Source organism: Astyanax mexicanus, chromosome 21 (assembly GCF_023375975.1).
Source record: "Astyanax mexicanus isolate ESR-SI-001 chromosome 21, AstMex3_surface, whole genome shotgun sequence".
Lineage (NCBI taxonomy): Eukaryota > Metazoa > Chordata > Actinopteri > Characiformes > Acestrorhamphidae > Astyanax > Astyanax mexicanus.
Genome location: NC_064428.1, coordinates 20001651 through 20016805, shown reverse-complemented (window position 1 = coordinate 20016805; position 15155 = coordinate 20001651). Strand labels below are relative to the sequence as shown.

The window sequence follows — 15155 nt, the reverse complement described above, 5'->3', positions numbered from 1 at the left end:
AAATACTAATGGTTGGACAGATAATTAGCAATACATAATAGGGCAATGCAACATTTCTGTTCTAAAACCCTACAGATCATAAATACATTGTAAACATTATTATTATCCATAAATAAAATCATACATTAGCCTACTTACACTTTCATTTTTTTATATCGAAACTTATCTAAACAAGGAAACTAGGTCACAAATATGACTACACTGCCAGTAAATGACCCTTTGTTTTTTTTCTTTTGTCTTTTATCAATATCAATGTTTAACCTGAACATGCTTGATGAACCTTGGTCTTGTCTATGTCAGGTGCAAACAGTAAATTGTACAGTTAGAAATAGAGGACTCACTTTACAGCTGGACAAAGAAAAGGATATATTACATACACTTTGCTTTGTTGTTTGTGTTGCATGTTTGCCGAAGCTGGTGGTCTACAATTTGGTAAATTGATAGAGTAAGTAATCAATCAATCTTTTTTTCTAGCATGATATATTTCATAACATTCATTTTTTCCTAAGTTTTCCTTAAATTTGTGCTAATCAAACTGTGTTATTTATACAAAAAAACTTTAGGATTTTGGACAATACCAATTTTTCATTCATCCTTTCATTTACAGATAAAACAATGGATGGGGACTTGGAGGGAAGGTAAGCAGTAATCATAGTTGTAGTTTTAATAATGGAAAGTAATATTTAATAATAATATTTAACTATTGGTATTATTAAACTATTCAAAACATGTACTGGTCAAATTCAGGTTCTAATCTGAACGGTTACATTTTTCTCAGTCCTGTTACCAAATCTCATATGACATTTAAAAAGCACATTTGAAAGCATGTCCACAAATTCCTTTAATTTTAAGTTGAAAGTAGGAGGTATAAGTTTTTGTGTGCACATTTAAACAGAATTGGAAAAAAGTGGTTAACCAATAAACCAGGGGACAGTACTCAGTCCTGTTTCTGACACTCACTCCTGTTACTGGCACTCACTCCTGTTACTGGCACTCATCCCTGTTACTGGAACTCACTCCTGTTACTGGCACTCACTCCTGTTACTGGAACTCACTCCTGTTACTGGCACTCACTCCTGTTACTGGCACTCATCCTTGTTACTGGAACTCACTCTTATTACTGGCACTCACTCCTATCACTGGAGCCAGTACTGAATCCTGTTACAGGAACTTGCCCCTGTTACTGGCACTCATTCCTGTTACTTTTTATGTTTTGAGTAACAGGACTGAAAGTTTTTTTGTGTGCACATTTATGTAATTTCTTGGGAACACAAAAAATGCACCGATTTGGAGAAATATGTCTTTAGAGTTTCTTTTTTTCTGATGTATTTTAATCTTTGGTGGCTTTCTTACTTTAATTCCACTACAATTTCAAAGCTATATATATATCATGCTTTGTACTCCTCTACATTATGGGAATTTTGTTGTTACCTTTGGCTTATTAGTGCAAAAACATAACATGTTTCATAAAGATGAAAGAAGCTTGAAGCAATGCACAATTGTCTGCATTTTGTCCACCACTGTTTTTTTATAACTAGGAGTAACTTTTGTTTCTCACTTTTTTAAGCAAAAAACACTCGTCAGAAAGAGATGTCACGTTCCAGAGCCACTTGCAGAATGAAGTTCGGCCTTTTATCGAGTTGATCGACTCTCTGAGGGTGCTTGGCATCGACAAGGACCTAAATCTGCCCTCCATCGCTGTAGTTGGAGATCAGAGTTCTGGAAAAAGCTCCGTCCTAGAGGCCATTTCTGGGGTGGCTCTACCGAGAGGCAGTGGTAAATTAGCTTTTTCGTAAAACCATGTGATAAAAATGTGCTTTTTAAAAGACTGATGGTAAGAGACCCTCTTCAAGGTTTAGATATGTAAAATGACAGGTTATTTCTCTGTGTGTGAAGAAGGTTTCTGACTTTAAATAATTTTTGCATGGATTTGAGTGTGCTTTGTTTTATTTATAGCACTTCCAGCACCTCAGTTCTGTTTTACAAATACAGAGCATCATTCTTTTTTGGTTATAGTTTGATAGTGGTAATGTGAAGTTTTAGACACACTGTAAAAATAAACAAACTTAAATTATTTAATGATTACACAGGAAGTACAAAAACAAAAAAAGCTACATGTTCTAGCATAAGTTTAGTAAAAGTTTTACAAATAACGTTTTAATTGCTCTTTGAGCTGTCATACATTTTCATCTTGGGTATTTTTTTAAATTGCGCACGTATCATTGTTTTGGGCGTGGTCACACTTTATGCCTGCCAAACTTTTTCCACGTTGAAAAATGTGTCCGTTATTAACACATGTAGTTTATTTAAATCTGCATCATATTTAGTTGTATCAGCTGATCAAATAATAATCAGATTTATCAAAACAATGCTTTATGATTAATCGGGATTAATCACACATTTTCTTCTTCTTAAGACTGATGTTTTTAACAATGGATATTCAAATGTGTATGTAGGATTGGCAAAATGGAATTATATTTACATTAGAGGTGTCAGTTGCAAAAAATGTTAATTACAACAACATTCTGTAACTAATCACAATAAAACACAGGATTGGATACAACATAAAGTCATTTAAACTATGAAAAAAAACATATGGAATTATTAACTAACCAAAAATGTTTTATGCGGTAGAGTTACCTGGAATTCAAGCTTTCAGTTAACAGCTGTGCTGAGCTTGTCAAGAGTTAATTTTATGTGAATTTCTTGCTTCTTGGAGTTGGTGAGATACAGTGAATAGCCCTATTTGAGTAATGTTCTAATCCAGATTATGGCAAGAACTACTCAACTAAGTAAAGGATTTTTTTAAAAGAAATTAAGGTCTGATTTAAAAAAAAAGTATCCTCAGTGCAGTCCCAAAGACTGCACTGTTGCACAGGACAATTTCATCAGAATACATTTTGTTTTGTTTAACTCTTTTAAGTTAACTACATGATTCCTTATATGTTCCTTTATAATCTGAATAATATTTGCTCTGCCCTCATCTAAGGTTGAACATTTGAGACGTCATGTGATTATTCTGATTACAGGTCATCACACCCATTGCTTTATTGTTTTATTAACCTTTTAATTATTTGAGGAAGACCTAGAGCAAATAAAGCTATAATAAATGTGTCTCACATTAGGGAGTGTCCCATATATGAGCAATTCATCCTGTAGATTCTGACAAACTGTATTTCCTGTATTTTCAAACAAACATAAATTAACTTATTAAACAAAAATGGAACTATTTCCACGCTGGGCCAAGCGCAAATTTGGGGTTATTCAACTAAAATAGTTTGTAGAAATGTACACTTTCCTATGTCTACGGTACAGGCTTAATTCCATATACTGTTAAATCAGAAAGTTAACTTTGCATATTGTCCAATAAAAAGCAAGTATCTCCATTTTTGTTGTTTTTTGTTTACAATATAATTAGAACACACAAACTGTCCTTTACTGTGTGTCAAATTTCTAAATGAATGGACCAATAGAAATTCTCCACAATTAAATATGATTAATTAATTAAACTGAAAAATAAAATGGCTGAAGAATAATTTATTGATATGAAATTTGAAAAATAAAAATAGAATTGTGTTTAGCTAATGTCTTTGGAATCTTCGGGTTGTGGATTGAAGACATGAAGCCCCGCCAACACATGTTGCTGCAGGATGTCTGGCACCAATCACTGTTGAGCTGTTTTTGTCACTGAATTAAAGTGCAATTTTTAGCTAATTAAGCTGAGGTTTAAAGTTTAATTGCATTTCAATTATACATGAATTATTAGGCTTATGAATTATTATTTTTGACTTCACAAATGACTGAAATAACTCTATTGTCCATTTCTCTGGTCATTTAGTAACTCACCTACTCAACCAATTCACCCCATAGGCATCGTCACTCGCTGTCCTCTGGAGTTAAAACTGCGGAAGAAACAAGGGCAATGGGAGGGAAAGATCTCCTACAAAGGTCACTCAGAAACGTTCTATGATCCGTCACAGGTGGAGAGTCTGGTTAGAAGAGGCGAGTGTATTTTTTTAATCATAACTCATATCCAGGTCTATGTTCTACAAAGTCTGCTATTTGAGTTTCTTCTCTACGTTCTGTGAAACAGCACAGGATGTTCTGGCTGGAAACGGGGTGGGGATCTGCCATGAATTGATCTCTTTGGAAATATCGTCCTCTGAGGTGTGTGACCTCACTCTGATCGACCTCCCTGGAATTACACGAGTGCCAGTGAAAGGCCAGCCAGATGATATTGGTGACCAGGTGAGCAGAAGAATAATAATAGCAAATATATTTTATACGAACGAAGAAAATGAATGTGCAGGTGTCCCAATACGTCTCTCAAAAGTGAAGCCACCACAGGTCGGGCGCCCCCTGCTGTTCGGTTGCAGAAAGCTGTGTAACTCCACCCATCCCCATAGGTTTCAATGACAAAACAGACAAATTTTAATCACATTTTTTTTTCCAGTATACTGTAATTATACCTCCATTATTTATTATATGCAACAGCTAGTGTAACCTCTGCTTATATTGTCTAATTTGTATATACCCACAGAATTAGTTTTTTAAACGTTATTCAGCTCTATTCAAAAAGGTGTGGTTATTGTAAAAGGGTTGGGTTACACCTAGCCGGGGTGGGACCAGTGACTGTATGGGCGGGACCACAGACTGTGTGTAGCTCTGTGGAGGCAGCCCTCAGGGGCGGGGTTATTTAAATGAGTAGGCTGTCTCTCCACAGTCTTTCTCCCTCCTCTGGCCTCTACTGTGCAGACTCGGGTTTCAGAATCGCCAACATGGCGGAAGATTTGGCTTCATTTTCATTGAATATATGGGAACGGCGACACAGCGTCCATCTTTTTTACAGTCTTTTGGTTTGTCCATACAAGTGATGACTGCAGTGATGGGATGAATCATGTGTTGTGTTTTATTTGGCTAATGTAGGTTCAAAAAACAAAGCATCACCCTGACTCTTCATGACTGTAGAACTCACTTGGAAAACCATGCCTGTGTGGCACTGTGCACAAAACCCATCTGTATTTTTAAGAGTGTACAGTGTAGTTTTTTAAATTTTCATTGTATCTAGGCCTGTCTGACTCATACCCTTTTAAAGACAACAATATTTTAATTAATCATAGTTTGGGTAATATATATATATTTTTCTTAACCTACTGAGTCACAGGTATTGAAGCGTTGGTCATTACATGACTGTCTAAAATGTTCACTGTTATGTAAACAAACATACAAATAAACACAATATAGACAATATCGCCATTGTCAAATATTATTGAGGTCACGTGTATGTATTGTACGATAAATTTATAAAGTAATTTTCATGACAGGCCTAATTGTATACATAAAAATATCATTAAAGTGTAACGTGTAAGTGTAAAGTGGACTGGAGTGGTCCAGTGGTCTAAGGCCCATCCATTATGATCTGAGAATTGCCTGTTTAAATCCCGGTTCCAGCTGCTTGCCATCAGCAGCCAGAGTCTGAGAGAGCACAACTGACCTTGTTCTGTCTGGGTGGGTAGATGGTGATCTCTCCCCATTTCACTCCCAATGGTGATGTCAGTCACTACATGTCTCTTTTAGCTTATGCAATAGAGATGGGTAGCTGTGCTTTCCTTTGAGTGGCTACCCGATAATGCTACATCAACAGCAGTTGGAAAGAGGTGGTATCTGGTTAAACATGTATTGGAGGAGGCATGGGCTAGAGTTAGGAACATTATTAGAAATAGAGGCAGTCCTACTGAATGAAGATGTAATTGACCTTCTAAATTGGAGAGAAAATGGGATTGTGATATAATAAGAAATCAATTATACAAAGAAAACATTAACTGATCACTGCATTACCTACACAATTCTATTTTTTCATATTTCTAGATCCGCAGTCTTATTTTGAAATACATCACCAAAGATGAAACCATCAATTTGGTTGTGGTCCCTTGTAACGTTGACATAGCCACAACTGAGGCCCTGAGAATGGCACAGGAAGTGGATCCTCATGGAAGCAGAACTCTTGGTACATGTAAAATCTCTGTTTTTAAAAATGTAATGTATGATTTCATTTATGCGCAGTATATACACTCATTTCATAAAGAAAAAAATGAGTTGTAATGTAATTATATAATATATGTACACGAATAATTATACACTGGTGCTTGAAAGTTTGTGAACCCTATAGAATTTGCTAGATTTATGCATGATGATTTTTAAGTCCTTAATGTAAATAAAGAAAGCCCAATTAAACAAATAGAGCGACTTGTGTGCTTAGGGTCACTGTCTTGCTGCATGACCCATCTTCTTTTGAGATTCAGGTTATGGACGGATGTTCAAACATTTTGCTTTAGAATTCTCTGGTGTAATTCAGAATTCATTGTTCCATCAAATGTTATATTTCGTCAATAAGTGTATTATCTTGTATTTATTTCACATTTTCTTGTATTGTATTTGAATTGTAATTTTTCTGGTATCTGTTCACAGCCATCCTTACAAAACCAGATTTGATCGACAGAGGAGCAGAAGGGGACGTTTTAAAGATTGTCCAGGGCAAAGTCATTCCGCTCAGTAAAGGGTACATCATTGTACGATGCCGAGGTCAACAGGATATTAATGATAAGATCTCTCTGAGTGAAGCCATGCAAATTGAGAAAGATTTCTTCAGGAAACACCGATGTTTCAGGTAAGTTAATAGCGGATGAACAATAGAAAGAATGATAAAACAATAAGTAGATTGATAGAATGGTACGTTGAACGATAGATAGACTGATCGATTCTATCTTCACATTCATAGAATGAAAGATAGAATGATAGAAAGAATGATAGAACAATAAACACATTCATAGAATGAGAGAATGAAAGAATAATACGTATAACGATAGAAAGGAAGATAGGACGATGATAGATAGATAGATAGATAGATATCTACACATTCATAGAATGATTCATTGATAGAATGATAGAACAATAAGTGGAACAGTAGATAGAATGAGAGAATGATAGGATAATATGTAAAACGATAGGTAGAATGATAGCTAGAACGATAGATAGATAGATTCATTCATCCTATTCACTCCCATTCTTTCTCTGCCCAAACATGTCTTTCTACTTAATACATATACTGCATTAAAACTTACACTGTATTGTAACCAAACTAACCATTTATTTATAGCTCGCTTTTGGATGAAGATAAAGCCACCACTGAGTGCTTGGCAAGAAAGTTGACCGTAGACTTGGTTGCCCACATTAAGGTAAGATACGTGCTGATGGTTCACAACTACATATCTACACAGCCCTAAGTTTATTCTACTGTTTGACTTAAAAACTATTGTGAAATAATGCTGTTCTAAACAGAATGTTCCTATCTATCCTACAGAAATCACTTCCACACCTGACAGACCAGGTTCAGAGCATCCTTTCTCAGGTGCAAGCAGAGCTAAAGAAGTATCAGGAGGGTCCACCAATAGACCATAATATGATGGGACCGTACTTGAGTCAGGTAACCTATATCTGAAAAAAAACTTTCCATAATATAAAAAATATATTGTCTATACCTTCTGATCTAATATTTTTTATTAGATGATATTTTAATGACGCAAAATTATTTACCAATAAAATTAGAGCAAGTAAATTACATTTTCATAGAACAATCTTGTAATTAGAAATGCATACAATATACACTACAGGTCAAAAGTTCGTCTTCAGTTTATTTTTGCCATTTAAGCGTTTTTTAGCACCAGTGAGTAACCTGAAATTGTACAAAAAGCATTTACCTTAAATGATACAACAGTTAACAGTACACTGCCATGGCTGTTTTAGTCGTTTAATATAATAAAGAGTTTCCTACGCCTTCAAAAGACTTTTGGAAACTGGAGACAACTGGCGCAGGAAGACATCTGGCTAACCCACATGGCAACAACTTAAGCTCAGTTTAAAAATGGAGTAGGTCCCATTTTCAGCAGTGAAGAGAAAGAATTAAAGGTGTGACAGGTGAAATGCAGTAACAAAATCCTGGAAAATAAAAAAGCAGCTTCAATGAGCCATGCAGCACTGTCAGTGGACTACTAAAGCAGTAGTCATTAAACTACTAAAAAGATATGTTCTCGAAAAAAAAGACACAAATGTGCATTAAGACAAGTTTTAATCTCGATAGTCTTTGGCGAAGGCTGTCGCGGATATTTCACGACTCTTCTAGGCCTCCCAGAAAGGGAAGCCTGGGCTAGCTAAAATGAGCTCTAAAACTTATCTAGTCATGCATCACTACAAAAGTTTTAAGTTCAAAAGAAAGAAGATAAAAACAGACGAGTGCCTCAAGTTTAAAGAAAGGAGAAGACGAGTCTTTCCGAAGTTCTAAGTTGATCTTTTATTGTTCTTGAAGTCAGCCAGGTAGTGTCAGGAAGCTTCAGTGTTCTGATAATACAGAGGAATACACACACTTTTATACAGTATTTGGGTGAACAAAGGTGGGGGCTTTAAGCTCCACCTTTCCTTCACTTGGGCACTCTTCTTGTGAGAGAAAGCTGATCTTGCGCAACGTCTGGGCTTTTTCAGCCGAAGTCAGACAAAGCCCAAGGTCGCCTCGACCAGCACCTCACGCCTTGGTACAGACTGTACAGGCCTCAGAGAAAGGGTCAGACACCTGTTTTAGCAGAACTTAGTGAACTCTAGACTTTTTATCTTAGTGAACTCTAGACTTTTTATCCAAATATATTATTATAAAGGTAATATAGCATATATTGATCACCAATTTAGGGCCCACAAGGCCCCATCATAAACCCAGGTCTGTAGCATCTGGCCTTGCTTCTTTCTGTGTGGGTAGATGGCGCTCTTTTCCCTCATCACTCCTAGGGCGATGCCGCTCAGCACAAGGCGTCTGTGAGCTGATGTATCAGAACCGAGTTGCTGCCCTTTCTTTAGAGTGCACTGTGATGCTACTCAGCAATGCTGCATCAACAGCAGTTCAAAAAGAGGCGGTGGCTGAATTCACATGTATCAGAGGAGGCATGTGCTAGTCTTCACCCTCCTGGTGTTGTTGCATCGCTTACCCACCACAGCTGCTTGAGACTCGGTTGGCCTAGCTAAATTTAGGAGAAAATTAGAAAATATGTGAAATAAATCTGTGTAAAAATGTTTTTCAGTTGCATTGTTTCCATACAATTTCTTTCTTCTTTTCTCTTATTCAGGTTATTAATGAGTTCAGTGATAATATCCATGAACTGGCGAGATCAGGGGACTCTCAGCACAAGAACTTATATGCTCTGCTGCGCCCAGTCTTCAAACAGTGGGATGGATATCTTAGAAGCAGCCAGATATCATGTAAGAGGAATCATTCAAACAGTGTTTCCCTCAATCAGCTTTAGTTCTATTACACTTATTATTGTTGCTTTAAAGATGCTATATATGGGGCACAGAGTGGTCCAGCAGTCTAAAGCGCTGCCACTATGAGCGGGAGGTCACATGTTCGAACCCCCGCTCATGCAGCTTTGCCATCAGCTGCCGGCGCTCAGAGGGAGCAGAATTGGCCCTGCTCCCTACAGGTGGGTAGATGGCGCTCTCTCCCCACATCACTAAAGGGTGATGTCTGCAGCACAAGGTGTCTGTGAGCTGATGTATCAGAACCGAGACATTGTGCTTTCCTCCAAGCGCGCTATGATGCTACTCGGCAATGCTGCATCAGCAGCAGCTCGAAAAGTCGGAGGAGGCATGTGTTAGTCTTCACCCTCCTGGTGTGTTGGGGCATCACTAGTGATAGGGGGAGTCCTAATAAGTGGGTTGGGTAATGGGCCGTGCAAAATTAGGAAGAAAAAGGGAAAAATATACAATAATAAAAGATGCTATATATAAGTTATCTCTTGTGCTCTCTGCTTGGTTCTGAATTCAGTCAAAGAAGCCGTTGACAGAATGATCTATAAATATGATGATCTGCACCGTGGCCGGGAGCTGCTGACGTTCAGTGACTACTCCTCTCTGGAGTCTTTAGTCAAACATCAGGTGAAGGCTCTTGAAGAACCAGCGATGGAGACGCTGAAGATCATCCGAGGTGAGTTACATCAAAACACGCTGAGAAAAATTCTGATTAGAAAACTTGGGTGACTTAAGATAATTCCATGCAACAGAATTTCAGGATTTTCAGGCAACTAATTTTGCTCATTTTTCTTTTCAGAGATCATTCAAGATGAGTTTAAGAATGTGTGTGAAAAGTCATTTGACAACTACCCTCATCTAAGATACATAGTCATGGTAAGTTACTTTTTTATTGAATTCATTTTAAACTAAAATGTAGTTTTTTCAACGTGTAAAATGTAATCAAAGCTGTAACTAAAATGACTTCCCAGCTGGCATTTCAAAGTAGATAATATAGTTGAATCAACATTGGATTTGGTGTTTATTTTGAAAAGTGAATCAACATTAATATGACTACATTGTTTTAACATCGTACGTTCAACCTTTAATAAACCATAGCTCATTCGGCACATTCAGGATGCTTAAAACTGTATGGAAGAGGGAAAACAAATACAATTTTAAACATTTTTATTTTTATTCTCTCTCTTTTTGAATTTACATCTCTGAGATATAGGAACTATACAACTACAAACAAAAAACTTGAATTACAAGTAGCTAAAAGTAGAAAATCCTTTAGTAAATAGAGTGTTAACAATAATCTTACATCACTGTAGTAAAACTAAGTATAAAGAGTTACCCACCACTACCAATCTGATCTCTGAACATCTGATCTCAAAAACACAACATTACTTTAACCATATTTCAACCACATGTCAATGTTGAAGGTCAAGTGTGCCAGCTGGGTTTCTATACGAAGGAAGTAAAAGCATTCCATACTTTTTATAGCAAAATATCTGACTGTTATGTTGTCAACATCCAACATATGCCATAAATATAAAGTGAATCAGAGCCGGCATACCAAAACTACTCCCAAAGGGCATGGACTACTCAACCAGGAGATCACAAAAGAACCTCTAAAGAATTGCAGGCCTCAGTTAAGATCATTGTTAAGGATTCAATAATAAAAAAGAGCCTGAGCAAAAAGGTAAAAAACACTGCTGACCAAAATTAACATACAGGCCTGTCTCATATTTGCAAACAAACATTTTGATAATCCCCAGGACGTTTTTTTTTTACAAAGTATAAAATACATTACCTTTCTGAACTTCTAAACTGCTTTTACTCTTGAAATGTATTCCATAGACAATGATTGATGATATTCAGTCAAAACAAGAAGCCCAGGTGGAGACCAGGATCAAAGAGTTCATCCGAATGGAGCAGCTGGTTTTCACTCAGGACAGTATCTTACAGCAGAAACTCAGCAACTCCAAACTCTCAAGTCAGGAGGATTTAAATGATGAAGCCTTCTACGATGATGACGGCATCTTTTCATCAAGCGGGTGCGCGGCGCTTGATAGCAGAAAGCTCATCCCAGAAAAGACGGTCCTGTACTATGAGGTTGGTCTGAAATTGTTTACTGAATACTGTATTTCTTTCAGTTTAGAAATCTTCATTCAGTTTGAACCCCCGCTCATGCAGCTTTGCCATCAAGCTTTCGGGCTCAGAGGGAGCAAAATTGGCCCTGCTCCTTCCGGGTGGGTAGATGGAGCTCTTTCCCCACATCACTCCCAAGGTTATGTCTGCAACACAGGGCATCTGTGAGCTGATTTATCGAAACCGAGCCGCTGCGTTTTCCTCCGAGCGTGCTGTCTGTTCGGTAATGCTGCATCAGCAGCAGCTCGAAAAGAAGCGGTGGCTGACTTCACATGTATCGGAGGAAGCATGTGTTAGTCTTCACCCTCCTGGTGTGTTGGGGCATCACTAGAGATAGGAGGAGTCCTAATGAGTGGGTTGGGTAAGAAAATGGGAAAAATAGAAATAAAATTATTAAAAAAAAGAAATCTTCATTCAGAATGCTGAAGAAGTTGCTAAAGGAGAAAGAATGAATTCAGGGTGTAGTGAAACATGGTGATGAATATGAACTTTTTTCAAATAGCCCACTGGTGTTTTCCCCCAGCATTTTGCAATACAGCTCATTTAGCTGATGCTCTGAACAGGCAAATAAATCACTATTTTTACACCATTAACAAGCTCAGAGTAGCTCCACACAGCTCTGACAGTATTATATACAGCATTGTGGCACCATTAAAACTCAATGCTTTGATATTTACAGATTGCCTACCAGAGACTGTCGGACTATCTTCCAATGCTGCTCCAGCTCTTCATGCTGAAGGATGCAGCTAAAATGTTGCGTGATCAAATGATGGACTTGAGGAATGGCGCAGATGTCATGAAACTACTGAGCGAAGGATCAGAAAAAGGACGCAAGAAGGCTGAACTGTTTCAGCGTCTACAACGGCTAAAAGAAGCTCAGGCCAGAATCTGCAGCACTTTCTAACAGGAAGTTAGTACTTAGATTAGTGATAGATAGACAGAGTATCAAAAGAATACAATTTAGGAAGATTGAATGTTGTTTTATGGTGATGCAACAAAGTAAAATCACTCATGCATAAATTAATGAATACTTATTATTACGTTTTACAATTTGAAATAGTGTTCTTCATACAATGAAAATTGTTTTTTTAAACCATAAGATTTCCTTTCACTGCAGTTACTGCATTCAGGTTTTTAAGTTATCATTACGGGGGTGGGGCAGCTGGTCTGATAATGGGTGTAAGAGGAGCACAACATTCAGTTTTACATCAGTGAATGACTGGACAGATGAGCAATTATTAACTGATGTCTGACTGTAACCTTACTAAAAGAGCCAGAAGGTAACATAGACACTAGCACACACTGATATTGAACACCAACAGTTTGATGACAAAATTCAACCTGAACTGCTAGTACTGTATGAATCAAACTTTTTATTATGAGATTATTGTAATACAGTACTGTGCAAGAGTTTTAGGCACCGAAGCAAATTACAATCCATTTATCTCAGTAATAAGAGTGTTTTTACCTGAAAAAAACACCAAATATGATTTGAATATATGCAAATAAACATACATACAGTTAAAACATAGCAAGGAATTCCCCTTTTTTAAGTATGTTATATATGTTATAAGCTGAAGAACAAAGTGTAGAGATTACAGATTTCTCCTGTATGCTCCTCAGCCAGCCTGTGTATATTATTATATATAGTTCAGTTTGGTCAGCAGCTCACCTGGTTTACCAAATTTACCAATTTACCAAACCAGGTGTTGATATGATGAGAACTAGAAATAACTCTAATAAACTCAGATGAGAAGAGATTAGGAGATGCTTTAAGGAAAGCAGTTACTTTTTGTAAAATTGCTGTTTGTATTTATTGTAATGCTGGTGTTTTACTGAGCTAATAAACACTTACTTAAGCTTTTTCTTTACTGAAATTCCCACAGGTGCCTAAAACTTTTGCACAATACTGTACATTTCTTTAAGTATACAGTATCAGTCAAAGGTTTGGACACACCTTGTCATTCAGTGTTTTTCTTTTTTTACATTCTAAATTAATCATCCCCCAGACTATGAAGGATCACATAAGGAATCATGTGTCACCGGGGAAAGGACGCACACCAAATGACAAAAGAACTTTTTCCGGGTATTTTATTCTGATTAAATTGTACTCAAAACAATAAAAATAAAATATATACACTGTAAAACCCTAGCTTAGAACACAGCACAGTATTTGGTAGTGGCACTAATTACAGAAAATAGATAAATAACATTAATACCACATTAATACCATTAACAGAGCTCTTTTTATATTTGTTTTTAAGCTCACCTCGATTTACTCAGCTTTACTCAACAAGATTTGAGCATTTCATCAAGAGAACTTGGATAAACAGCTTCTGTAACCCAGAAAAATACAAGGCTTGAACACGAGGAGCACACTACCCCACAGAAACAATGCCATCTGCCCGCATCTGGTTGTGATTCATCCAAAATACATGTTTAGAAAGGCAATATAGGCATCTACTACTGTTATAGGCCAACTAAACCTTATATTGTTCAGTATTTCCTGATTTTTACCTCTTATTTCATTAGGATGGCTCTGGATGGATCCTAAAATGGAGCACCACCATTCACTGCAGCTTGAGCCTCCTTCTCTGCCATGCTCTTAGCTCCTCCCTTTCCTCTCTCAGGGTGACAACACTTCTGATTGTGTTTCTTAAAGTTACAGACACACATTTTAAAGGTGTGTTCTCAATTCACCACCTGGCTACACATGCATTAAATAAAAAAAAAAAAACGTTAAACAAACTGAGCTAGCTAACATACTGACCTCTCCGGCGAGTTGGCTAAGTTGCCGGAAAGAGAACTAAGGTTAGCGGTGAGCTAGCTAACTTTAGCGGCGGGCAAGCTAACATACGAACGGTAGCGGTGAGCTAGCTAACTGGAAGGTCTAAATAAGTCTTGAGTCAAATTATGATAAATAAATAATTTTAGGCTGCATTTTAAAGCCTGGTTCTGTAACGTGTCAGTTGCAGACCCCCTTTGTCTTTGATCATCTCAGTTCCCAGACCTGAATGTTACTGAAAATCTGTGGTGACTGAACTGTAGATGTTTTGTAAAGAAGAATGGTCCAAAATACCTCCAATCGGAAGCCAGACTCTCATTGGAAGCTAAAGTAAGTGTTTAGAGGCTGTTATTTCTGCAAAAGGAGGATTTATTCAATATTGATGTAATTTTTCTGTTGAGTTGCCCAAATTTATGCACCTGCCAAACTGTGTTTAAAGAATTATTGCTCAATTTCTCTAAATCATATAAACTTCATTTCACTTCTCAAATATCACTGAGTTCGTCTGCTATATGATATATTTAATTGACAATACTGATCTGAACAACCAATGATTTATAAAGGAAAATCATGACAATTAAGAGGGGTGCCCAAACTTTTTCATACCACTCTAGTTTAATTCACATTGTCATTAATTATTGTTTGTTCAGCTGATTTAAATATCATATCAGGGCAAGCTATTTTAAGTTCTGTTTTTCTACAGAGCAGCAAGTTTAAGCAGGAATTGTGCTGACCTTATGTAGTTTCTTGAGTGTGCAACCACGTTCAGTGTAATATTGATATATATTTATAGATTTAAAACAGATGTTCACACTTTCACATACACCACTTCCATTTCCCCTCCTATAGACAATTTCCTTTAACAGATCAGTCAAAATGTTATGCAAAG

At 36.9% G+C, this 15155-nt stretch overlaps 1 protein-coding gene across 1 annotated transcript; it reads left to right on the top strand.

Moving 5' to 3' along the window:
• Window positions 1-294: 294 nt before the first annotated feature.
• Window positions 295-13338, top strand: LOC103026133 (interferon-induced GTP-binding protein Mx3). The gene is made up of 14 exons (XM_007254874.3): window positions 295-445; window positions 608-638; window positions 1568-1776; window positions 3871-4002; window positions 4094-4248; window positions 5869-6007; window positions 6469-6667; window positions 7157-7235; window positions 7361-7483; window positions 9168-9300; window positions 9866-10024; window positions 10148-10224; window positions 11191-11445; window positions 12161-13338. The coding sequence occupies exons 2-14, from the start codon at window positions 616-618 to the stop codon at window positions 12383-12385; spliced, it is 1908 nt and encodes a 635-aa protein (XP_007254936.3). The 5' UTR covers window positions 295-445; window positions 608-615; the 3' UTR covers window positions 12386-13338.
• The last annotated feature ends 1817 nt before the right edge of the window (window positions 13339-15155 follow it).

Bases quoted from the DNA above. Each gene is read 5' to 3' on its own strand.
- LOC103026133 (XM_007254874.3), top strand. From the start codon at position 616: ATGGATGGGGACTTGGAGGGAAG. The intron at 639-1,567 runs GTAAGCAGTAAT...CACTTTTTTAAG, and splicing joins GATGGGGACTTGGAGGGAAG to CAAAAAACACTCGTCAGAAA. The intron at 4,003-4,093 runs GCGAGTGTATTT...TCTGTGAAACAG, and splicing joins GGAGAGTCTGGTTAGAAGAG to CACAGGATGTTCTGGCTGGA.